This window comes from Acartia tonsa, chromosome 2, assembly GCF_053477335.1.
Source record: "Acartia tonsa isolate MP-2025a chromosome 2, ASM5347733v1, whole genome shotgun sequence".
Classification (NCBI taxonomy): Eukaryota; Metazoa; Arthropoda; class Copepoda; order Calanoida; family Acartiidae; genus Acartia; species Acartia tonsa.
In genome coordinates this window covers 22,732,482-22,759,704 of record NC_137261.1, presented here as the reverse complement: position 1 = coordinate 22,759,704, position 27,223 = coordinate 22,732,482, and the positions used below count along the sequence as shown (strand labels likewise).

Below are 27,223 nucleotides of genomic sequence, written 5' to 3'. Positions count from 1 at the left end.
AAGGATCTCATTAACCGCCGAACCGATATGGTTGCCCTTTACGGTATAGCTTTTCATAGGTCCTGGAAAGGTTTATGGCTATTTTAGAAGAGGGAACACCATCCTCCCAAGAAAAAAAATTGCAAAAAAACATAACTAACCCTATCCAGCGGTGAAAAGAATATTTTTTGGGTAACAGCTTATCATATCATAATTTGAAAAGAAAACTATACACATGCCCCTAGAGGCCTCTTGGGGCGTAACCGCTAGTTCTAAAAACAAAGAGTTTTTTTTACCAATGAAACAAATATCTTTGATGTCTTACAAATATAATTAAAAGTTTAAAAACTTTGGGTTTGAACATTTATATGTAAGTTGTAATTTAATTATAATTCATGTATTTAATATGGTGGCTAGACTTTAAACCAACCAGGGCTCGACAGCTGTACCTTTTTGGGGCGGCTTGGGTGTGGATTGATTATATAATGTTCTTGAAACTGTTAAAAGAGCGGCTGATGCTATAAGCTATATTCTTACGACAAATATTAGGTTAAAGTTAACCGGAAAACCGTGAAATTTAATAAAACTGCGGCTGTAGCTGCCAAGCCCTGAGACCAACTATTCATTAAATATTTAAATCTACATCTAACTTAATTCTATGCTCTTTCAGCTGAATATAATCCAGGAAGGGAGTAGGCAATGGTAGTTAAATTTATCTACTACCATTTCTGTCAACAATTTTGATCGCCTTGGCTATACCCATAGGATTTAAGAATGTTCCTTTGCCATATCCCTATATCCTGGGATTTAAATAAATGATTAATGTTATGAAATGTTAATTAAAATAATTATAAAGAAAGTTTGGACTATTATATACATTTTTAAAAGAAAAAATATCTCAAGACTTGGAAAGTTTCGCACCAAAAGAAAAACTTCTTTCCAAACTTAAAAAAATTGTAAAATTTCGTTTCCTATTTTAAGATATCGCTAATCACTGTGCCAAATGAGTTCTTTATTTTTAAAAAAGCTTCAAATATATCTAAGGTTGAATTTCTACCACTTTGAATACAGAGCCCCTAGAGTCTAGGGTGCAGCTACAAGTAAATATTAAAGCATTTTAAGATAACTTTAGCATAAGATATGATTCATAGATATTCAATTTAGAAATTTGTATTTCAATTCCTTAAGATAAACCTATGTAACTATACCCCATACCGTTCATTAATAAAAAATATTTTTCAGATCATCTCGGTGTTGAGGGAGAACTTGAATTTGGCGGCGGCTACGAATACGTGGCTGGTGGTCAAGACTCGCGGCCAAAGTTGGCAAGTATTTATATAATTTGTTAGTAGCATTGTTACTTTTACGTAGCAGTCATGGAATTATTTCTGTTTAAGTAGTATTTAAATAAGTAATAATTGGTAAAACATATTATTTGGGCATGTTTCACTTTTATACCATTTTTTCTCATACAATTGTAGTAAATTTACAAGCCTTTCTGACCACAATTGAGAGTTTAATTCTTGAAATGAACAAAAAAATTTCCAAAGGGAGAAGTGTACTTTGTTGGAGAGGCTAAGATGTAAAAGATTAGATTAATCTCAAATTTGTAACTCCCAAAAAACTACGATGATATTGGACATTATCAACCTGGTTATTCCCCATTTCAGGTGCGACGCAAGACGTGGACCAAGATGGACGGGGAGATGCAGTTCGAGACTAGCACCAGCCAGACATACAAGGGGGAGAGGGGGGACAGGGGCAATGTCACCAGACACCAGGATAACCTCAGATTAGAAGGTAATCTAAAGACGATTTTTTTTTGTATTTTTAGTGTACATATATCTGTCTGTCCGTACGTCTGCCTTTACGGCTGAGGGAAAATGTGAATTTAATGGATTATATATGTGGTATAAAGATGCAATTTTAGCGAAGGTTCTATGGGCTATACGATTACGCACCCAGCCTATACATTGTGTTTTTTTCTTCGGTCTATTAGTATGTATATTCTATTATTTAATGCTGTTAATTATTTGGGTAAAAATCTGCAACAATTTTTTAAAAATCCTCAAAACTCTAAATGAATCTTATTTTTAGGAAATTACGAAGGCCGCCGTAGCTATGCCGACGAATATTCCGCTACTGTCGGCGATAGAGCTGCAGTCACCGTCCGCCAAGACAACCTGCGGATGGAGGGAGAATTTATTCGCAAGGTAATCATCAAGATCAGTTGCTTCATTCTATTATATAAAGTAGTAGGCCTTTTTGTCTGAAGTGACGGATCACGCTAACCGCTGAACCGATATGGATGTGCATTACAGTGAGGGTTTTTATAGGTCCTGGGATGGTTTTAGGCTATTTTCCCTCACATATCCCATCGAATATAGATTCCCTTGATACTCTAGTAAATATAAAAATCATAAAGGTTTAAAACAAAACATCTTTAATAATTTTGTTCTGTGCCCTCTATTCTTTAACTTTATTATTTAAAATCTTTGTTAAGTTCAAGACAAAAGTTTTGGTTCAGATTTGATTCAGTTACGCACCAAATGGAAGACTGACAGACCAACACTCTAGATTTGCTAAAAAGCTTCACACAAAGTACCTTCTTCAGCACTGAAACCCATTCCTCTCTCCTTTGATTAAAAAAAATGAAAGTAAAGAGGGAAGGGGGGAATAGTTTTTCATTAGTTAAGTATTACTTAAGGCATTGTTAAGTTAGGTTAAAGCCCCTCTAGGGTTAGGGAAAGAGCAGAGAACTGCCACCCAAAAGAGGGAAGGGGTCATTAGTTCTCATCCGACCATTACTTCCAACAATTTACTGATGTTCCTGTACAGGTTGCGGACAAATGGGAGCCTGGAGAGAGGGCTGCCATGGTGAAACACCGCGACAACCTGCTGCCACCCGGCCCCATCGAGGACAACAGGGACAGGAGTGGGCCCGGGGCTGGGGACAGAGCCCCCGTGGTCAGGCACCCAGATAATCTGAGGCAGGAGGGAGATTTTGAGAAGAGAAGGATTGAAGAATTTCAGGTATGTTTTTATACATATATTCAGTATATTTGTATATGTATCTGTTTGGATCAAATATAATCATGGATGGACCTGCCATGTCATCATGGGCCCGCCAGGATGAATTTATTAAAATAAATTTAAAAATCACTCAGTTATAGCCCTCTCTCTTTATAACCCAGAAAATAAGATAGAAAAAAAACCGGAGGAGAGGCGTTAAAAATTAATCAAAGGGATGGGGGTTAATTTTTTCCTCTGTCCTTAACATCTTACGGGGCTTTAACTCTAAGAGCCTATACATGGGTGCTTTAACATTGCAAAGCTACCCAATACGAATATAACCTTGCCAAACAAACAAACAAAACAAAGGATCCCCCCCCCCTCCCTCCTTATTATCAATTTATATATAAATGATTTGTTTAGGCTGCTGAAAGAATGTCGGCTGTAAAACAATCAGATCATCTCAAAATGGAAGGAAAAATGAGGTAAATTAAATTATTAAAAAATCACTAAACCTCGTTGAATAATTTAGAATTTAATTACGAGTATCAAAATAATTTTGCGATTTTTATGTGAACATTATTTTATAGTCATCATGTCATTAGAATATCATTATGTTGATAAAATGTCAGCTATGGCCACTTTTTAACAGCCATATGATAGACATATGTAGATAATATTCAATGACTTGATTTGAAGACTGATAATCATTTTTTTAGTTAAGCAGTACACAAAAATGATTTATGATATAAGTAACAACATACTCAGAAGCATCATTAAAAAAAGACAAATAAAATCTTATCTTGTAGAACATCCAGAAAAGAATGGGCTACAGCCGGCGAGAGAGCTGAAATTATTCGTCATGAGGACAATCTTCACATGGAGGGACAGTTTGAAGTTCCTCAAACTCAGGTATTGAGAGACAGACAGACATACAGACAGACTGTCAGACATACAGACAGACAGATGGGTAAAGTTATGAAAATTAGTTATTTCTCATAGGAAAATCTTCACATAGAGGGACAGTTTGAGTTCCTCAAACCAAGGTATTGTAACATAAAGACATACAGACAAACAGACATAGGGACAGAAAGACAAACAGACATCTATACATACAGACAGACAGACAGATAGAAGGGTTATAATTATAAAAAGAAATTTTCACCCAATGAAGACAATTTTCACATGGAGGGACAGTTTGAAACAAGGTAGAAAGGTAAACTTACAAAAAGACAGACAGAAAGACAGATAGATATACAGACATGAAAATACAAAGACAAATAGATTGACACAACACAAAGAAACAGATAGAAATAAAAATATAATTTTAATAATAAAATTTTGTTTTAGGCCTGGGCTCCAGGAGAGCGTAGCAAAGCGGTCAAACGCTCTGACACTCTCCGCCTGGAGGGCGCTGTCGAGGGGAGGAGACGGGAGACATTCTCCAAGGGGGAGAGGGCGGAGATTGTGAAACATGAGGATAATCTTCATATGGAGGGAACTATGTCAGACAGGCGTAGGGATACATATACTAAGGTATAGTAGAAAATTACCCAACGATTTTAAGCTAACGACCAAGATAACGTGGTTATATATCTTTGGGTAGCAATGTAACTTACATTCCAAACGGGTTTTAATTTGAGGATAAGTCGCGACTAACGAGCGGCTGCCGAGCCCGTATATGTAGATTTATAGAAAGATAGACAATTAAACCGATAGATAGATAAAGAGATAAATGATATAATTGATAAATAGATCGATTAATAGAGAGATATTTAAAAGAGATTTAAGAATGGATATAAAAATAGATTGATTGTAGGATAGAAGACGTTATGAATAAATAGACACACGTACAAAAATATTGATTGATTTAAAATCTTATATATTGAAAGAATAGAATTAGAAATAGCAAAGTTTGATTAAAGTTTCAAATATCTGAAACAAACTTCAATTAAAAATGTTTTTATTGGAAAAGCAATCATTTCAAACCTTTGATTTTAAAACTTGGATAAATATTTCCAAAGGCAGTGTTACCATTTGTATAAATCATACTTTAATTTTAATATTCATTCAATTTTTCAATGGTCTATGGAAGCGGCACGTAATGAGGCGTCGCAAAGAGATGAGGTTTTCTCAATTTTAAGTTTATTTTGGAGTTCTACCGGAAGCTACTGTGAAAATACGACGAAACGAACACAGTAATAGTGTCTGACTGATTATGACGTAACAAAAAAAATAGCCAATGAGAGGCCACTATAAATTTTAGCATGGGTAAATAACGGCCTCTCATTGGCTAATTTTTTTTTGTTACGTCATAATCAGTCAGACACTAATACTGTGTTCCGACGAAACCCACTTCTTCATTTTCTTTCCATGATCCAAAATTTCTTCATTTATTAGGGAGAAAGAGCAGACATAGTACGTCACGAGGACAACCTGCACATGGAGGGAAGCATGGAGTCTCGGCAGCACCAGGAGTGGCACAAGGGGGAGAGAGCACAGATGGTCAAGTACTCGGACAATCTCAAGCAACAGGTATACCACTTGAAAGGAAACAAACTTGAAATAATTCAAGGGAGGGAGTGAACATTGGATTGTTAAAAATACTATTACCCAAAATGATATCTTACATTCGCTGTCATAAAAACTTTACGGACTTTAAATAAATGATTGTTCCCAAACTAGTAGTGATCAAACTTTAGAAGCAATAATTTTAATCTACTGAAGGGTTAATAGTTTTATCATCATTGGGTTTATATACAATTTCACTTTTATATCAATGCTAGTTTTTAGTTTTTGATTTTTTAGCCGTTTTTTTATTGAAATATATAATTTGCAGGGAGATTTCGAGGGCAAAAAATCTGAAGAATGGAAACCCGGCACCAGAGCAGAAGTATCAAAGCCCAAGGAAAACCTTAAGCCGGAAGGCGATTTTGTCCGCCGCGAGAAGGCCGAGTTCGCCGCCGGCGAGAAGGCAAGTGTGGTGAGGCGGGAGGATAATTTGAAGGTGGCGGAGGGAAAGTTGGAGGTGCACAGACAAGAGTGGGCCACATCCGGAGATAGAGCTCAAATTGTTCAAAGGTAATATAATAATAGATAAATTTTAAAGGTATTTCATCACTTTTGTTTGTCCGTTAAGATATCAATTCGTCAACCACTAAACTGGTCGAGTTTTTGTAAAGATTCTTATTGCTCCTAGGATGGTTTATATTTCTAGATTAAGATTTGCCCCTCTAGCATCAAATTATGTATCAAAAGCGGTAAAAAAGGGGCAGATTAAAATCACCACAAGGCTTTAATCTATAAATGAAATAGAAAGAAACAATAGTAGGACATTTTCTTTTACATTTTGTATTTTTTGGTTTACTAATTTTGAATATATTTGTATCAGGGCTGACAACCTGAAGGTTGAGGGTCAGTTTACTGGACGCCAGCAGGCAGTATGGCAGGAGGGTGAGCGGGCACAGGTTGTTAAACGCCAAGACAACCTGGCCCTGCAGGGAGACTTTACTGGCAAACAGAAAGAGGAATGGAGGGCTGGAGAACGGTCAGAAATCGTTAAACATCAGGATAATCTCAAAACCCAAGGTAATATTTTTATAGATTATGGAAAGAAAACGAAGTAGGGGGCTCGAACCCTTCGAGACAATTATTAACATTTACCTAACCAAACCTAAAATAACCTATCAAAAGCAACTGTGAAAATACGTCGAAACCCACTACTTCGTTTCTTTTCATGATCCTATAGTTTTTATCGAAATCATAATAGAAGTAATGCAACAGTAAAAGGCCAATCATTCTTAATTTACACTTGATGATCACTTCTGCTGCAAGCGTCTTTGCACGGGTTTAGGCGAAACAAGTATGTTAATATTTCAACGATATGTGACCGACAGACGGACGGACTAAAGTGAAAATTTAAAATAATCGAAATATGCTGATATCACATCTTTGATTTATTATCAGGCGAGTTTACAAAACGAGAGATGGCCAGTTTTCAGGAAGGTGAGAGATTCAACCTTGTGAAGCATGCTGACAACCTCCAGGTCGAGGGAGACTTCACCAAGCGGGCGCAGCCTGTTTGGCAACCTGGAGAGAGGGCTCAGGTACAGGTTTTTTAGTATTTCAGTCACCTAACTTTGCATTAATTGTAAAAGCAATATTCTCGTAGTTAATGACGTAATAAAAGATTGAAGAATTGAAGTAAAATATGGATCAAAAAGAGAATGATAAAGTCAAATGTTAAATATTTTTTTTATAATTTTGCAGAATAGTTATTTATCAAATCGTATCATAGACTGATTTCCTCGGATATGAAAATGAAATATTATAATATTTAAACCAGTTTGGTGGACCCAAAGTGCCGGAGGCCGGACTAACAAAAGTTGTATCAAAAATTGTCTATAATACGATGTTTTACATAATTTTTCATTATGGCTGAGAACCGGTTCTAACCGGTTTCGAAGCCAACCTGGAAAAATATTCTGCAACTTTAAATTAATAGTTTTGAACATTCCCAATTTGATGTTAAAATCTTTAGGTTGTAAAGCGCAGTGATAACCTTGCCATGGAGGGAGACTTCACCCGCAAGGAGACAGCCGCCTGGCATGGAGCCGGGGAGAGGGCCAGTATTGTGGTGAGGCAGGATAATCTCAAGATGGAGGGAGACTTCATCAAGAGGCAGGAACAGACTTGGCAGGCTGGAGAGAGGGCTCAGGTACAGTTATTGAATTGTTAAAAACACTGGTACCCCAAAAAATCTCAATAGAATTAGTTGAATTGAACCTAGCCTCTAGGGGAATAAAAATATATCCTTATATTATAGAATTTATGGCACTTTGATATTAACAAAGCACTTAATTAAAAATATTCTACAAATTCTTTTATTGATTTTTTTAAAAATTCAAATTTACCTTTTTATTTTTCCAAGAAAAGTTAAAACAACCTTTTATGAAATAACAATATGCATTAAATTTAGGTTGTTAAGCACGACGCTAACCTAACCCTGCAGGGTGACTTTGAGAAGAGGGAGCAGGTTCAGTGGATGCAAGGAGAGAGAGCGGATATTGTCAAGCATAAAGACAATCTACATCAGGTAACAAATCAAGGATAATGCACATAAAGTAAAAGAAATTACGCAATTTTTCTCAAACTGGAACTCATTTATACTCTTTTATAAAAAAACATGTTTGGGATACGCTTTTTTAGGTTGGGTTTAGTAAGGAAAGCTTTACAGTTTATTGCAATTGGGAATGAATTGTTCTTAAATCATTGAAAATATGAGAGACGGATCTGTCGGTTTAAAAGATTATGCCTTTAATTATTTTACCGGTTATAGGTTTAGTATCAATGAAAGCATCATTTTACATCTATAATGTACAAAATGAAAGAGAATATAAGATTTTCTCCACTATCCTTTGAACTAATTATTTCTTTGATCATTTGTAATGTGTCTGTCTTCTTAATTGCATATTATAATTATAAAGGTGTTTGTGTCTGTGTGTACCATAGGATCTCGCTAACTACTGAACCGATAAGGTTCTCCTTTACACGATAGGTCCTAGGAAGGTTTAATTCTATTTTGGAGGAGGTTAAATTTTCTTTAACTTTTTCTTTTAAAAACTACAATTGCCCCCCTCTCAATTGCTCCTAGAGGCCTCTAGGGGGTGTAGCCGCACTGAAGTATTTACAAAAAAAATGTATTACTGCCTGTATAAAAATTATTTTTGTTTTTCTTGTGCAACAATTTATCTTGAAGAAACTAGAAAGAAAATAATTGTTTTGTATTTGTTTTTCAAGAATTCCAATACTATTACTTATATCATATCATATGGTATTGTTCTCCATATTTTTTCTTTACAAGATAAATATTTTTGTATTTTTATACTTATTTTTACACATTTCTAAAAAAAATCAAAGAAAGTATTAATTTCAGGTTTCTAAAAGACGGAATATTTGTATTTATCATATATATAGATTAAAGGGAAACATAATATAAACAAATGTAAAAATTATTTATGGATTGGAATTCAAATGAGTATTCAGTGAAATCACATAAAGTATTGATAAATAGGCCACCGAAACTCTACTTCATTTTTTTTGAGACTCAAGCCCTGCGGGCTCTATTCCTAAACCTTACTAACCTAACCAAGCATAAAGAAGTTTATTCTTTCCAAAAGTTATATATATCAAATATATTATAATATAACTGCGAGACCTGTCATATTTTTAAATATTCCCCCATTAACATTTGAATTTTGTTAATATTCCAGGAGGGTGCCTTCCTCTCCCGCGCCCAGGAGAAGTGGGTACCCGGGGACAGAGCCGCCGTGGTACGCCGCCAGGATAATCTCAAACCTGATGGAGAGTTTGATAAACGACCAGATCAGAAATGGCAGCCAGGTAAATAATTTTTTTTTTGGTTGTTAGAAAACAAGAAATATTAAAAGACATTCTTTAGGCTTATTTCAGAAAAAATACTTTCATCTAATCTTTTATATATACCTTTTTCTTTTAGAATAATAGTTGATTAATTAAAGTACATATTATATGATGATAAACAAAATTATCACCTTTAAAGATTTAAATTACTGGTGTAAAAATTTGGACACTGCTCCCCTGTTCTACTTTGGGTACCAATATAATGTACAGTACCCTTCCTTCCATGATTTTAATTTTAATTCTTCTTTTTTACTGGGCGTTTGAAAAATGTAAAATAACATTAGAGAAATTTTAAATAAAAATATATGTTATTCATATATAACTAACTTACAAACAGTATACAATATATGTATAATAATATAGTTCTAATTGTATAATTGTATCATAATTTATAATGGAGAACAAACTGTAATTTTCCTAAATTGAAAGATTTCTAACGTATTTTTTAACGTATCAAAATGACCCTATGAAATTAGAGATTTCTGATTTGAAAAATGAAATGATGGGAAAGGGGAGGGGGAGGGTGCTGGTTTACTGACATTTTTTATCCCAATCAAAATAAAAGTAATTAAACAAAGCAAATACAATTTACAGGCTTAGAGCATATAATGAGTTTCTGACATGCATTATACTTTTGTGGGTTGAGTGTTTGCTGTTGTGTGCTAATTTCTCATTATCCTTTCAAATCTGAGTTTATTCTACTTTTTACAGCTAGACTTTCTTTATATTGCTCTACCTTAAACTTTGTTTTGTATTTTACTGAATACTCTAGTTGAAAGAGAAAAAAAGCATTTTTTAAAGATTTTTTTGTTACAATTTAGAGAGAACATTATGCAAAAAATTAAAAAATACAATACACTTTTACAAGGATGCTTGAACAGGGTTTTGCCCTAAATTTTGATGGGGGTTTCCTATTTTAATTAGATAACTTAGATAAACAAAATATCAGTTATTTTTTTGACATTGCCCTAGAAAAAAAAATATTTTGTTAATTACTTTTCCGCTCAGTTGTTATTAGTTTTTCTTAGCTTGTTATTGCTTTTGTTACTTTTTGATTATTAGTAACCTTTGTACTTTAAAAAGATTGAACTGACTAAATATATCAGCGCACAAAATCACAGTGTATTGAAATGTGTATAATGAAAAGTTTCTTGGAGGTTGTAATTAAGCTTCAGTTTGCTAGAGTTGGCCATAACCTCTGGAACCAGATACATACAACTCAACTCTTGGAATTTATAAGTTTGCAATGCGAAGTGAACTTTCAGTTGTGCTCTTCACAATTTAGTTACAATATGAATGTGTATGTGTGTGTGTGTAGTGTCATACAATAGGATTTAAAAGAACAGGTATATCAATTATCAATTATGATTATAATCAAATACTACTATGTCATTTTTCAAATTAAGAAAATTGTTAATGTGCATTTATTTAATTTTTTACAAAAGGCTTTCACCTTACTTTAACTTTTTATAAGCTTTTTGTACAGTTTGTTTAGGCATCTGATCGTCATTTTGGGCATCTAGAAGAGTACTATTAAATTCAAACTTTGTATTATGGTTTCTGTAAAAGTTTGGTGCAATTTAGAAAGAATGAATTTAGAAAATTATTGTATCAACTAGATTTTTTCAAAATGATTCATAAGACAATTTTACACAATATAATAAGTAAAGCATTTCTATAGTCAAGTTTTAAGTTGTAAATATTTCATCGCCATAATTGCTATCCAAATCTACTAATTTCTAAAAAGTCTAATAACATTAAAATGTATTTGTCGTATGGTCTATAGTTTGCTTTTTATTAAGAAAACTCATTTTTGTTAAAGAGTGTTTTTACTGTTTTTAAAAGCGAAGCTTTTCTATAATTAGAGTCGGTCCGTCCGTCCGTCCGTCACGGATAGCTTTTTTCGTTAATTTAGACATGTTAGAATTGTCCTATCGATTTCAAATTTTGCATGGTGATTCCTTTAGTAGTTAGGTACGATTTAGAAAGCGTAGCAACTCTATAATCATTACCAAAATGTCCGTACGTCCATTTTAAACATGTTGATTTTTTTACTTTTTTAAATAGCCTTTTTCGTTAATTTAGGCATGTTAGAATTGTCCTATCGATTTCAAATTTTGCATGGTGATTCCTGTAATAGTTAGGTACGAGTTAAAAGCGTGGCAACTCTATAATCTTTATCAGAATATCCGTACGTCTATTTGAAATATTTTTTTTACATTTTTAACAACAAATTTGTTTGTGACCTAATTATCCGATTGGTCTGATTTTTGGTATACTGATCCCCGGACAACAAAGTACAATATTATAAGCATTATCCTGTATCAAGCAGTTTTTCAACAAATTTACTTACAATTTTGCTTTGACTCTTATACATTCGCATTCTGATTATTCAGTTCTGACATTATACAAGTGTTAATGTCCGTTTGTCCTACCGTTTCAGAGCTTTGCTTTTACAATATTACAATATTACAATAATGTTTGCAAGAATTTTCAAATGCAAAACCTTGAAATGATTTAACCAACTTGCATATAATTGTTTTGTGGTCAGATTGTTATTCCCTCTTTCACTTTACAAATTAATTTTATCAGGGAGAGATAGGACATTTGGCTGTTTATTACAATAGTCCCCAAAATTATATAAAAACGTTACCAATTTTGGGGTCTTTTCTTGAATCTTAATTGATTAGATTATTAAGTTGAGTGTCCAAATGTTTCAAACACTAATTTTAATCTACTAAAGGGTTTATTTTGTGTTTCATCATTGGGGATATACATCAATTTACCGGCCATTGTCCTATTCCTTCAGAACCCTGAGTTTAGGACTCTTGCAATAACTTCTCAGTTTTAACTTTATATTCAAGAAAATAGCGATAATTTAACAAGAATGAAAACATACATAAAAGCGAGGCCCAAAATATCAGACGGTCAGATAAACGAACATTGCCAACAATAGAATATTAAACCATCTGAAGATGTACACAACTGTACATGAGACAATTGGTAATGTAAAATAAACTTGATATATAAATACTTGTGAGTTGGACATTAAATGAAAATTGAATATTATTTCTATTCAGTTATGAAAAAACCTTATATGGACATACTAACATTTTAAGACATGATATAAAGATGCTTTCTTTGTTACATTGTGCCAATCCTTCTAGAAATCAATACTCCAAACCCCTTTTCAACATAAGAAATTAAGATAATTTAGTCCTATGAAAAACGCCCAAAATACATTGCATTGATAATTTACGCGCTTTTGTAGTCAGAATTATAAGATACAACATATTTTCCGTACAAAATCCCCCTATTCCTATAATTCGTATTCCAAGAATAAATGTTGTATATTTCCTACTTTACTTGACCTGTATTATATATTATTATATTTGATTTGATTGTCAACTCAAATGTGGAATGACAAGAATGGGAACATCCAGATTGAAAAATCAACAATAGATTCTTTACTTTTTATTACAACTATACGACATTAATTTACATTTATCCTTGACATAAAACACAATATGTTAAACTAGGTTAAGAATTGCAAAAAATATTCAAAATTGAATTGGATTATTTATATTTAGCCTTTAAGACTAACAAAAAAGTGCGGGACTTTTTTCGTTACATTTAATAAAGTACCTATACTACATACTTTTATTTATTGAACAAGTTGCTCCTAATGTATTGACATATTAGAATAGTAACATACAGACCCTACCTAATTAAAGAAAATCCTCCCTTCAAATATGATAATAACAAGGATGACAACATCCATAAAAGCGAAGCACTGAAACGGTAGGACAAACGGACATTAACACTTGTATAGTGTCTAAACTGAATAATCAGAATATAAAAGTATAAGAGTCGAAGCAAAATTGTAAGTAAATTTGTTGAAAAACTGCTTGATACAGGATAATGTTTATGGACATGCTTACGTTTTTAGGGCTTGATTATAGAGTTGCTTCGCTTATAATATTGTTCTTTGTTGTCCCAGGAATCAATATACCAAAAATCAGATCAAACGGATAATTAGATCACATGAAAATTTGTTGTCAAAAAAGTAGAAAAATCAACATGTTTAAAATGGACATACGGACATTCTGGTTATGATTATAGAGTTGCTACGCTGTCTAAATCGTACCTAACTACTACAGGAATCATCATGCAAAGTTTGAAATCGATAGGACAATTCTAACATGCCTAAATTAACGAATAAAAGCTATCTATCTCGGACGGACGGACGGACGGACCGACCCTAATTATAGAAAAGCTTCGCTTTTAATAAAGTTGGTCTTGAAAATAGGGGAAAGTGTTTATTCGACAAACAAGGGAATTTTACAAGGAATATAATTAAACAATTTTACATTAAACTGTGGAAATAGTTAAAAGTTAGCAGGGAAACAAAGAAAAATAAAAATGTTTCGATTTGTGGCTACAAAAAGAATTTTTATTCTATTTATTGTTTTTAAGTCATTTTGTGAATACACAGTTTCACAAAGTTGTTCAGAAACTGGTCAATTGGAAAAATGATGATCTTACTAATGGGGACAATGACATAAATATCTTAGAATTAAAATCGGTTCTCAGACATATTGAAAAATCATGTATAGCATTACTTTACATTAGTATTACAGACAATTTTCCTCGGAAACTAAAATAAAAAGCATAATATTTTGTTAGCCTGTGCCTTCGGCCCCTCGGGGCTAACATTACTGGTTCATTTTAATATCCGCGGAAAGATCTCTATAATAAGATGAGAAAAATAACTATTATGGTGTTTATGAAATTGACAGTAACCTTTTTTCCAATATTTGTGTCATTATAAAGTTAGATATAGTCTTCTAGTATCGATAATATATCTGGCTATAATATTTTACCTGTAAAAATTAACATTTTAGAGACGCACCTTCTCTGTAATTTAAGTAATGACATCTGAACTTATATAACTTAGGTGAAAACTAAGTTTTTTTTGTTTATTTTTCCATTTAATTAGCTTTTATTTTTTTATTATTTTGTCTCAAGGTTTTGCTATATTTCCTTTATCTTGTTAATAAAAATTATTGAAATCCTAAACTTTTAATGTTGGATAGAACTAAGGCATATGAAGAGAAGCTTTGCTCCATAAAAGAAAAGTCACATTTTATTACCTCATTCATTTTTTTGTTTTCGAAATAAAATGCAAAGAAAGTTATATTTCTTGCATGGGTTTGTTGTGGCAAAATCCAGTGCACGCCACTTTCTGAAAGACATGATTTGTCTTTGTTTACGGTTTGTAACTGGTTCTATTCCAGAAGAAAAAGAGCGGAGTAAAGTGTCAGAGAGAGAGAAAAGACAATGGGCTGTTTATTACACTAGTTCCCAAAGTTTTACAATAACGCTTTTTTATTTGTTTGCTGAACAACTTCGGAACTTCTACTGAATTTTGATTGGTTGGTTTATTAATTTATGTGTTGAAACGTTTCAACCTCTCTTTTTTTATCTCCAGAAGGTGTAATTTTGTGTTAAATCATTGGTGATGTACATCAATTTATCGAATATTGTCTTATCCCTTTAGATCCCTGAAAATACTATTGATCAAACTGCAACCAACAATATTTTACACACACACAAACACACACACACACACACACATTTACAACTTTTAGTAGTATTTTATATTTACACTAAACCACATTATTTTTTTACCAAAAAAAAATATGTAAGTTGCTTTCTCAATACTTTAATTTCCATTTGTCAATCAAATAGCTTATACTTAATATCCATAATTTATCAATTTGTTAATATATATATATATTCTTTCTATCTATATTTATATCTAAAATTCTTTTTACCTATCTTTTTTATGTGCATTTATCATTTTAAATGCATAACACATATATAAAAAATTACGTCATATTAGGATAATGGACTATTCTTATAGGACGTCATACGGGAAACTTCGGTCAAAAGTTTTTTAATTGTCCCCTTTTTTAAAGGCACTATGAAGAGCTTCCGTTATCTGTCATCTATCTATCTATGTATGTGTATCTATCCATATAGTTATCAACCTATCTTTCTAGGAGAAAGAGCTGAGCAAGTGAGACACAATGACAACCTCCAGCTAGAGGGTCAGTTTATCCGTCGTGAAGCCGAGGCATGGCGTGCTGGTGACAGGGCAGATATTGTCAGGAGGGAGGATAATCTCAGGTAAATAGTTTTCCAGTATGGTCTTCGAAACCAATTGATATCCGCTGGATTACAACCGGTTTTCAGCCACACTAGAAAATCATGTATTGCATCGTATTACAGACAGTTTTCCACGAATATTAATATAAAAATCATAAAATCAGTTTTTTTTATCAATTTTTCATTTTGATAACCGTGGAAAGCTGTTATACGATGCGATAAATATCTATTTTTATAAGGAACTTCGCCCACTTTTTTACTTTTGTACTTTTCCAGTTTGGGAATATAATTGTCCTGTTTTTGAAATTAATTAAAAAGAATATATACCTATTTTTTTTTCATCTTATTCGCATGATATCAAGTGAATTCATTCATGCAAAATTATGCACGGTTTTCAAGAATTATGTAATATTTTTGCATTAAATGCGATTTTAAGGTCAAAATGACAAGTATTTTCTCTGAAGTTTCTGGGAATAATGCAGTATTATGCCAATCATGTTCGTTTTCACAAGATATTTATTGCCTCTTTTGCTTTACAATTTCCCATTTTCGTTTGGATTTTTCAAAGGGTTTTCTATAAAACTTTGATTTCCTTTAGCTTAATTTTCTGTCAATTTGAAAATATTGTCAATTAGTTGTAAACCTTTAAATCCAATTAAGAGCTATTATTTTAGTTACATTTTTAAACAAAATTTATAATGTCAAGAGCCATTCATTTGATTTATTTAATATCTTCCGAATGACTTTGATTAAAGTAATCTTGTTTTTATGGTTCCTTGTTTCATGATTTGTTTTTTCCTATAGACAATATTTTGCAATTTGTTTTTTTGCAAGTTTGTCAATGATTTTCTTGCAAGCAAAATAAAATAGAATCAAAATTTACAATTCATAAAAAATCATAAGGGTATAGTCCCTTTCATTGCAACGCCCCTTAAGGGGCGATTCGTCGTATTTTCACCGTAGCTTTTTCCTATTTATTGCCCCTGCAGGCCCGGGGGCCTCTAACCCTGTGAGGCAAACCTAACCTAACCTATAAAAAAGCTACTGTGAAAATATGAGGAATCGCCCCTTAAGAGGCGTTGCCCCGAAAAAGACTATATCCAATCATAATATATTTATTTTATTTTAGACTTGAAGGACAATTTGAAAAGCGCCAGGAGGCGGTCTGGCACCAGGGAGACAGAGCTCAAGTTGTCAGACAAGTTGGCAACCTTAGGCCTGAAGGAGACTTTGAGGGCAGGGCCCCGGCTGTCTGGGCCCCTGGAGAAAGATCACAAATTGTAAAACATGGTGATAATCTGAAGCCAGAGGGAAATTTCCTGAGTCGGCAGCCAGAAAAGTGGAAGCCAGGTGAACGGGCAGATCTTATCAAGCACGGAGATAACCTAAGACCTGAAGGTGATTTTATTCGCAGATCACCAGAAAAATGGACGCCTGGCCTACGATCTGATCCAGTCAGGCAGGCTGACAATCTTAGGCCAGAAGGCCAGTTTGAAAAGCGTCCAGAAGCCAAGTGGGTGCCAGGAGAACGTTCCCAACCAGTCAGGCAGACAGATAACCTTAATGTTGAGGGTGAGTTCTACAAGAAACCATCGGCTGTGTGGGCACCAGGAGAGAGAGCCACTGTTGTCAAGCATGATGATAACCTCAAACCTCAAGGTGATTTTGAAAAGAGACCAGTAAGCAAGTGGTTGCCTGCTGACCAAAGAAAAGTTATCCGCCATGATGACAACCTCAGACCAGAAGGTGATTTTATGAAAAGAGCTCAGGATACCTGGAATCCAGGAGAACGTGCTCAAGTTGTTAAACACTCAGACAATCTTGCCCAAGAGGGTGAATTTTACAAGAGGCCAGTTGAAAAGTGGAGTCCTGGCCAACGAGCTGATGTTGTAAAACCTCATGACAACTTGCAGCAACAGGGTGAATTTATGCGAAGATCTGCTGATAGATGGGTACCTGGCGAAAGAGCCAGTGTAGTCAAGCAACCAGATAACCTCCAACCAGAAGGAGATTTCTATAAGCGGCCAAAAGACAGGTGGGCTCCAGGTGAACGTGCTGACATGGTCCGTAGGGATGATAACCTCCATCCTGAGGGAGAGTTCTACAAACGACCAGACCAGAAGTGGGCTCCGGGTGAAAGAGCAAATGTTATCAGACATGACGATAACCTGGCATTACAGGGTGATTTCCAGAAAAGAGCTCAACAAACATGGGCGCCTGGTGATAGAGCAAATGTCGTTAAACCAGGTGATAACCTTCACATGGAAGGTGATTTCTATAAAAGGTCTCAAAATAAATGGGCTCCGGGAGAAAGAGCTGATATGGTGAAGAGGGATGATAACCTTAAACCAGAAGGTGAATTTCATAAGAGACCAGATCAAAAATGGGCTCCGGGAGAAAGAGCTGCTATTTCCAAGCATCCTGATAATTTACATACAGAGGGAGAGTTCCAAAAGAGACCAGATCAGAAATGGGCTCCAGGAGAAAGGGCTGCTATTTCCAAGCATCCTGATAATCTTCATACAGAAGGTGAGTTCCAGAAAAGACCAGATCAAACCTGGGCTCCTGGAGAAAGAGCTGCTATTTCCAAGCATCCTGATAATTTACACACAGAGGGAGAGTTCCAGAAGAGACCAGACCAGAAATGGGCTCCTGGAGAAAGAGCTGATATGGTGAAGAGGGATGATAACCTTAAACCAGAAGGTGAATTTCATAAGAGACCAGATCAAAAATGGGCTCCAGGTGAAAGAGCTGCTATTTCCAAGCATCCTGATAATTTACACACAGAGGGAGAGTTCCAGAAAAGACCAGATCAGAAATGGGCTCCTGGAGAGAGAGCAGCTATATCGAAACATCCAGATAATTTACACACAGAGGGAGAGTTCCAAAAGAGACCAGACCAAACCTGGGCTCCAGGAGAAAGAGCTTCTATTTCCAAGCATCCTGATAATCTCCATACAGAAGGTGAATTCCAAAAGAGACCAGATCAGAAATGGGCTCCGGGAGAAAGAGCTGATATGGTCAAGAGAGATGATAATCTTAGACCCGAAGGGGAATTCCAAAAGAGACTAGATCAAAAATGGGCTCCAGGAGAAAGAGCTGCTATTTCCAAGCATCCTGATAATCTTCATACAGAAGGTGAGTTTCAGAAAAGACCAGATCAGAAATGGGCTCCGGGAGAAAGAGCTGATATGGTCAAAAGAGATGATAATCTTAGACCCGAAGGAGAATTCCAAAAGAGACCAGATCAGAAATGGGCTCCTGGAGAAAGAGCAGCCATATCTAAACATCCTGATAATTTACATACAGAAGGAGAGTTCCAGAAGAGACCAGACCAAACCTGGGCTCCTGGAGAAAGAGCTGGTATTGTTAAAAGAGATGACAACCTTAAACCTGAAGGTGCTTTTGAAAAGAGACCTGATCAGAAGTGGGCTCCAGGAGAAAGAGCTGATACAATTAAGAGAGATGATAACCTTAAACCTGAAGGTGAATTTCATAAGAGACCAGATCAAACCTGGGCTCCTGGAGAAAGAGCTAATATTGTGAAGAGAAGAGATAATCTTCATACAGAGGGAGAATTCCAGAAAAGACCAGATCAAACCTGGGCTCCTGGAGAAAGAGCAAACATTGTAAAGAGAGGAGACAATCTTCAACCTGAAGGTGAATTCCAGAAGAGACCTGATCAAACCTGGGCTCCTGGAGAAAGAGCCAATATTGTGAAGAGAGGAGATAATCTTCAACCTGAAGGTGAATTTCATAAGAGACCAGATCAAACCTGGGCACCAGGAGAGAGGGCAAATATTGTTAAGAGAGGAGATAATCTTCATACAGAAGGGGAATTCCAGAAAAGACCAGATCAAACCTGGGCTCCTGGAGAAAGAGCAAATATTGTGAAGAGAGGAGATAATCTTCAACCTGAAGGTGAATTCCAGAAGAGACCAGATCAAACCTGGGCTCCAGGAGAAAGAGCAAATATTGTAAAGAGAGGAGATAATCTTCAACCAGAAGGAGAATTCCAAAAGAGACCAGATCAAAACTGGGCTCCTGGAGAACGAGCAAACATTGTAAAGAGAGGAGACAATCTTCAACCTGAAGGAGAGTTCCAGAAAAGACCAGATCAAACCTGGGCTCCAGGTGAAAGAGCAGGAATTGTAAAGCGGGATGATAATCTTCGACCAGAAGGAGCTTTTGAACAAAGGCCTGATCAGAAATGGGCCCCAGGAGAAAGAGCTGATACAATTAAGAGAGATGATAATTTAAGACCTGAAGGTGAATTCTCAAGAAGACCTGATGAAAAATGGGCTCCAGGTAGGAAATATTTTACTCATAACTTTATTTCAATAATGAAACTTATTAAATTTTGCATTAAAAAATTAATTTCAAATATTTTTTGAATGATGTCAGGTAAATGACAATGGGTGGTAATATAATTTAACATATCTAGGTATTATTATAAAAAAAAGATTTGATTTAAATTTCATTGATACTAGAACATTTCTATCCACATTAAATTTTGAATACATTAAATAACAAGAAAGAAAGTCAAAGTAGATTTTATATTTAGATTGATAAATATTTTAGCAATAACATTAAGCTTAGTTCAAATGACCCATTTTATAGGAGAAAGAGCTAATATTGTAAAGAGAGGAGATAATCTTCAACCTGAGGGAGAATTCCAGAAGAGACCAGATCAAACCTGGGCTCCTGGAGAAAGAGCAAATATTGTAAAGAGAGGAGATAATCTTCATTCTGAAGGAGAATTCCAGAAGAGACCAGATCAAACCTGGGCTCCTGGAGAAAGAGCCAATATTGTGAAGAGAGGAGATAATCTTCAAACTGAAGGTGAATTCCAGAAGAGACCTGATCAAACCTGGGCTCCTGGAGAAAGAGCAAACATTGTGAAGAGAGCAGATAATCTTCATTCTGAAGGAGAATTCCAGAAAAGACATGATGAGATATGGGCTCCTGGAGAAAGAGCTAATATTGTAAAGAGAGGAGATAATCTTCAACCCGAAGGTGAATTCCAGAAGAGACCAGATCAAACCTGGGCTCCAGGAGAAAGAGCAAATATTGTAAAGAGAGGAGATAATCTTCAACCTGAAGGAGAATTCCAGAAGAGACCAGATCAAACCTGGGCACCAGGTACATCATTAATTTGAGAATAATTTTTTTAGGACCACTTATTATTTACCTTTATATTATATTATATAAAATTTGTGTAATTTTTATTATTAGGACAATTTGAAGATCAAATTAATCTATTAGATAAAATAAAATAGTTTATAGTATAATTATTTGTACCTTTTAAAATCCAACCTATTTGTTTACTTATTTTTGCCCGACTGAATGAATATTTCCTTTTAGGAGAAAGAGCTAATATTGTAAGGAGAGGAGATAATCTTCAACCTGAAGGAGAATTCCAAAAAAGACCTGATCAACAATGGGCTCCTGGAGAAAGAGCAAACATTGTAAAGAGAGGAGATAATCTTCAACCTGAAGGAGAATTCCAGAAAAGACCTGATCAAACCTGGGCTCCTGGAGAAAGAGCTAGTGTTGTGAAGAGAGGAGATAATCTCCAACCTGAAGGTGAATTCCAGAAAAGATCAGATCAAACCTGGGCTCCTGGAGAAAGAGCAAATATTGTGAAGAGAGGAGATAATCTTCAACCTGAAGGAGAATTCCAGAAGAGACCAGATCAAACCTGGGCTCCTGGAGAAAGAGCCAATATTGTAAAGAGAGGAGACAATCTTCAACCTGAAGGTGAATTCCAGAAGAGACCAGATCAAACCTGGGCTCCTGGAGAAAGAGCCAATATTGTAAAGAGAGGAGACAATCTTCAACCTGAAGGTGAATTCCAAAGGAGACCAGATGAAAAGTGGGCCCCAGGTAGAAAATTTTCTTTACAGGAATGTTTATAAAGGTAGCTCCAAAAATATTTTACTTCTAAAACAAAATGTTAGTCATCATTTTAGGTATAATTATTTTTGGGACATTCTTTATAAATAGCATTATGATTAAAATTAATGTATTTAGAATTATAATAAGTAATGATAGATTGAATATTCAAGTAGAACTTGTTTCTTTTTCATTTTGCCAGCATTTAAAGATTTTATGCATGACCAAATTTCAATACCAACTTTAGAATACCATACCATTTTCATTACATTTACATTTTTATAGTTTTAGACCAATTCCTTTAGGAAAGTCTTTAGAAATAGCATTTATGCATTAGCATTATTTTTAATTAGCCATAAATCACACAATTATTATTTAGTTGCACAAAAAGCATGTTTCAACTAACACATTTTTCAGGTGAAAGAGCAAACATAGTTAAGAGGGGAGATAATCTACAACCTGAAGGAGAATTCCAGAAGAGATCAGATCAAACCTGGGCTCCTGGAGAAAGAGCCAACATTGTAAAGAGAGGAGATAATCTCCAACCTGAAGGTGAATTCCAGAAGAGACCAGATCAAACCTGGGCTCCTGGAGAAAGAGCCAACATAGTCAAAAGAGGAGACAATCTTCAACCTGAAGGAGAATTCCAGAAAAGACCAGATCAAACCTGGGCTCCTGGAGAAAGAGCCAATATTGTTAAGAGAGGAGATAATCTTCAACCTGAAGGAGAATTCTCTAGAAGACCTGATGAGACCTGGGCTCCAGGAGAAAGGGCTAACATTGTAAAGAGAGGAGATAATCTTCAACCTGAAGGTGAATTCCAAAAAAGACCAGATCAAATCTGGGCTCCTGGAGAAAGGGCTAACATTGTTAAGAGAGGAGATAATCTTCAACCTGAAGGTGAATTCCAGAAGAGACCAGATCAAACCTGGGCTCCTGGAGAAAGAGCCAACATAGTCAAAAGAGGAGACAATCTTCAACCTGAAGGAGAATTCCAGAAAAGACCAGATCAAACCTGGGCTCCTGGAGAAAGAGCCAATATTGTAAAGAGAGGAGATAATCTTCAACCTGAAGGAGAATTCTCTAGAAGACCTGATGAGACCTGGGCTCCAGGAGAAAGGGCTAACATTGTAAAGAGAGGAGATAATCTTCAACCTGAAGGTGAATTCCAAAAAAGACCAGATCAAACTTGGGCTCCCGGAGAAAGGGCTAACATTGTTAAGAGAGGAGATAATCTTCAACCCGAAGGAGAATTTTCTAGAAGACCTGATGAGACATGGGCTCCAGGAGAAAGAGCCAACATAGTCAAAAGAGGAGATAATCTTCAACCTGAAGGAGAATTCCAGAAAAGACTAGATCAAACTTGGGCTCCTGGAGAAAGGGCAAATATTGTAAAGAGAGGAGACAATCTTCAACCTGAAGGAGAATTTCAGAGAAGACCAGATCAAACCTGGGCTCCTGGAGAAAGGGCTAACATTGTTAAGAGAGGTGACAATCTTCAACCTGAAGGTGAATTCCAAAAGAGACCAGATCAAACCTGGGCACCCGGAGAGAGGGCAAATATTGTTAAGAGAGGAGATAATCTCCAACCAGAAGGAGAATTCCAAAAGAGACCTGATCAAACCTGGGCTCCCGGAGAAAGGGCTAACATTGTTAAGAGAGGAGATAATCTTCAACCTGAAGGAGAATTTTCTAGAAGACCTGACGAGACATGGGCTCCAGGAGAAAGAGCCAATATTGTCAAGAGAGGGGATAATCTCCAACCTGAAGGAGAATTCCAGAAGAGACCAGATCAAACCTGGGCTCCTGGAGAAAGAGCCAATATTGTCAAAAGAGGAGATAATCTTCAACCTGAAGGAGAATTCCAGAAAAGACCTGATCAAACCTGGGCTCCTGGAGAAAGAGCCAATATTGTAAAGAGAGGAGACAACCTTCAACCTGAAGGAGAATTCCAGAAAAGACCAGATCAAACCTGGGCTCCTGGAGAAAGAGCCAATATTGTGAAGAGAGGAGATAATCTTCAACCCGAAGGAGAATTTTCTAGAAGACCTGATGAGACATGGGCTCCAGGAGAAAGAGCCAACATAGTCAAAAGAGGAGATAATCTTCAACCTGAAGGAGAATTCCAGAAAAGACCAGATCAAACCTGGGCTCCCGGAGAAAGGGCCAACATTGTAAAGAGAGGAGATAATCTTCAACCTGAAGGAGAATTTTCTAGAAGACCAGATCAAATTTGGGCTCCAGGAGAAAGAGCAAACATTGTAAGAAGAGGAGATAATCTTCAACCTGAAGGTGAATTTCAGAGAAGACCAGATCAAATTTGGGCTCCAGGTATTTTTTTAGCCGATTGATATTTAATGCAGTCTTTCATCTGATATTTTTTCCCCTATCAAATACCTCACTCTATTTAATCTAAAGTATGAAAGGGACTGTGAAGGAATAAATTTCTCATCAGATTATCAAACCTTAACATCATCTCTTTCATATAATCTCAAAGATAGGGCCAAACGGGCTCTCGTTTCCTGTAAAAAAAAACGGCTTTTTTATACTAAATCCAAGATTGGGAGAAATTTTTCCGGAGTATATAGATATGCAATTAATTGTCTTTTTATCTGTTTATAGATAAAACTAAACTTTTTGACATTGTTCCCTTTTTTTCTAACTGTTGGGCCTACTTTTTACATCATCATTGCCTTTAACCAATTTATAGTTAATTGGAAATTGATAAAATAAGCAATACTTTTTATTTAATATCATATACAATAACAAAGCTAAAAACAGGTTTATTTATCAATAACCAAGTAACTTAAGTTGGCCCATCTCTCTCCCACTTTTGATTACAAATTTAAAAATAAGAAAGGTGTAATATTTCTTAATAAAAGTCTGATAAAAGTGTAATCTAAATATCTAAATAAGTGGGTTGTTTATTGTCCGACATAATAAAAAAAGAATATTATCATTTTAAATAACCTCTGAAATATAACCCTTTGTAGACAGTGAGAATTTATGTCTTGATTTTGCGGCATTTTGAGAGGAAAAAATGGAAAAACTCGGAAAATATGAACTTTTTTGTTTATTATAATGTTTCTAGGGATATTTTATAGTCATTATAGTAGAATCAAATTAATAACTGTTAAGATTTTATTTTATGATTTAAAATTGACAATTCATGGTTTTATAACGCTGCATTATAGTAAAAAAGATCTATTTTAAATTTGCATTATTGATAAAATAATTCCAAAGGGAAGAATCTCAGAGGTTATTTAAAAGAACCGTGGAAGAAATACACTGATCAAACTGCAAAAAGACTGCCACAAGTAGATCCAATACCCCAAATTTGAAGCTTTCAGCTTTAATAACAAAAAAGCTGTAGGCATTTTAAAATGATATTTTATGTACAATCAAAATTTTAATGCTCATGTTAAAAACTTTTAAATTAACTAGGTACGTAGCCCAGAAACAAAATTATAAGCTTATTTTTGTCCTAAAGGGGTAGTTTCACGAAATGCATTTGAACTTAATTTAGTGAACCGCATATTTTTTCTTAGTTAATGGGGTAAACTACATTTAAATAGCATATATTTGAAATAAATTCAATTTTCTACCACGTAGTTTTTAAAATATCAAGACCTGAAAATTGTCTTTTTGTGATATATGCAATTTAAAAAGACGATTTTCAAGTCTTGATATTTCAAAAACTATGTGGTAGAAAATTGAAATTTTTTCAAATATATGCCATATAAATGTAGTTTAACCATTTAACCAGGATAAAATATGCGGTTCACTAAAATAAGTTCAAATGCATTTCGTAAAACTACCCCTTTAGGTTGCCAGTAACTAATTATATTTTTAAAATAAAAATACCCATTTTTATAGTCAAAATCATTTTAAAAAGTTCAGTTTAACCTACGTCGTACTGAGAGTACTGTACAATTTCCAGCCAATCAGAAGGCTGAATCAGCTCAACGACCAAGCACAGCTCAGATTAAATTATAGTTTCATTTGTTTCCGCTAAGATTTTACGCTTACAAGTGCAAATTAAACCGAATTTTTTCAGATATTTTGACTATGAAAAGTGGTGTTTTTATTGTAAAAAAATGATCAGTTACCAGCAACCTAAGTTTCTTACAAAAATAAGGTTATAATTTTGTGTCTAGGCAACGTAATTTCATATTGAAATTTCTTTTATTAGCAATGAAAATCTTTAAAAATTTTCATTGTAAATAAAATGTAATTTTGAAATGCCTAGAACTTTTTTGTTATTGAAGCTGAAAGCTTCAAATTTGGGGTACTGGGTCTACTTGTGGCAGTCTTTCAGCAGTTAAAGCGTTGTGTTACTTGCAGGGTTCCTTTAAGATGATAAAATCCTTTCTTTTTGTGCTGGACCGTAAATAACCCATTTGGAATATTTTGATTAAACTTTTATTGGACTGTTGAAAAGAACACAATTAATTACACATTTAAATATTTTTTTCTAATTTTGGCTTCATAAAAAATCGGCGTAAAAAGCACTTATTAAAGGAAACAAAGAACCTGTGTTGCATTTTCTTTGAGAATGAGAATATGTTAAGTTTGATAATCTGATGAGAAATTTTTTTGCGTACAGTCTCTTTAAAGGGACTGTGAACGTAAATTTTTCTCATCTTAATATCAAATCTTAACATTATCTCATTCATAATATCTCACAGATAGAGCAAAACGCGCTTTTGTTTGCTTAAAAACAGCTTTTTCCGACGATTTTTATAAGGTAAAGGGAAAGGAAGAAATTTTCTGTATTATATAAAATGTGCATTAAATTGCCTTTTCCTCCCATTATAGCTAAAATTAAACTTTTTCACATAGTTCTTGATTTTTCCTAACGGTTAAGCTGACTTTTAACATAATTCTTGCTTTAAACCAATGTATAGTTACTTAGAAATTGATAAAATAAGCAATATTTTTTATAACAATACAATAACAAATCTAGAAACAGGTTTTTTATTAGTATCCAATTAACTTTAGATGGCCCATCTCTCGCCCACCTTTAATTACAAATTTGTATATAATAAAGGCGCAATATTTCCTCATAAACAGTCTGATAAAAGTGTAAACTAATTCTCCAAAGTGGGTTATTTATTGTTTATTGTCCAACACAATAAAAAAGGATATTATTATTTTAAATAACCTATGAGATTCAACCCTTTGTAGACAGTGAGGTATTTTTTTTGTCAATAATACGAATTTAAAATAGGTCTTTATTACCTAATTACTACGTTATAAAAAAACTAATTAGCAATTTTATATCATAAAATAAATCCTTAACAGTAAGTAAATTGTTTCAACTATATATGACACGTTAAATATCCCTACAAACATTATAAGAAACATAAACGTTCAGATTTTCCCTGTTTTTTCCTTTTTCCCTCCCAAAATACCATAAAATCAAGGCATTATTCCTGGATATTTTTGTTAATAGGACGTTTTTGGTTGATCAGTGTAGTGAAATGTGCTTAGAAAATGTTAAGATTTAATAATCAGATGAGAAATTATTACGTTCACACTCCCTTTAAGCCACAGTCGCGGGTCCGTCAAAGTAATTCAATGAATAATTCTAACTTTTGCTATATATATTACTAGCGGCTTCGCCCCTAGCCTCTAGGGGCTTTGCCCCAAGAGATGGTAAAAAAAGTGTAAGGTGAAATTTGTAAAAAAAAAAAATAATAAGAAGGACCAAGGAAATCTTCCA

The 27,223-nt window shown here is 34.5% G+C and overlaps 1 protein-coding gene across 5 annotated transcripts in view; it reads left to right on the top strand.

Moving 5' to 3' along the window:
- The window catches only part of LOC145307041 (uncharacterized), a 134,767-nt gene that overhangs the window by 82,439 nt on the left and 25,105 nt on the right, over positions 1-27,223 (top strand). For 4 of the 5 annotated variants that reach the window (XM_080149407.1, XM_080149396.1, XM_080149383.1 and 1 more), the window contains 19 exons: positions 1,222-1,304; positions 1,650-1,779; positions 2,077-2,192; positions 2,818-3,012; positions 3,415-3,476; positions 3,801-3,903; positions 4,342-4,527; positions 5,392-5,526; positions 5,831-6,072; positions 6,383-6,579; positions 6,958-7,097; positions 7,532-7,708; positions 7,970-8,086; positions 9,264-9,393; positions 15,498-15,624; positions 16,733-19,911; positions 20,224-20,745; positions 20,968-21,489; positions 21,916-23,829. In XM_080149407.1, the coding sequence (XP_080005533.1) occupies positions 1,222-1,304; positions 1,650-1,779; positions 2,077-2,192; positions 2,818-3,012; positions 3,415-3,476; positions 3,801-3,903; positions 4,342-4,527; positions 5,392-5,526; positions 5,831-6,072; positions 6,383-6,579; positions 6,958-7,097; positions 7,532-7,708; positions 7,970-8,086; positions 9,264-9,393; positions 15,498-15,624; positions 16,733-19,911; positions 20,224-20,745; positions 20,968-21,489; positions 21,916-23,829 (8,277 nt within the window). The remainder of the gene's footprint in view (positions 1-1,221; positions 1,305-1,649; positions 1,780-2,076; positions 2,193-2,817; positions 3,013-3,414; positions 3,477-3,800; positions 3,904-4,341; positions 4,528-5,391; positions 5,527-5,830; positions 6,073-6,382; positions 6,580-6,957; positions 7,098-7,531; positions 7,709-7,969; positions 8,087-9,263; positions 9,394-15,497; positions 15,625-16,732; positions 19,912-20,223; positions 20,746-20,967; positions 21,490-21,915; positions 23,830-27,223) is intronic. The other variant, XM_080149390.1, reaches the window with a different exon arrangement.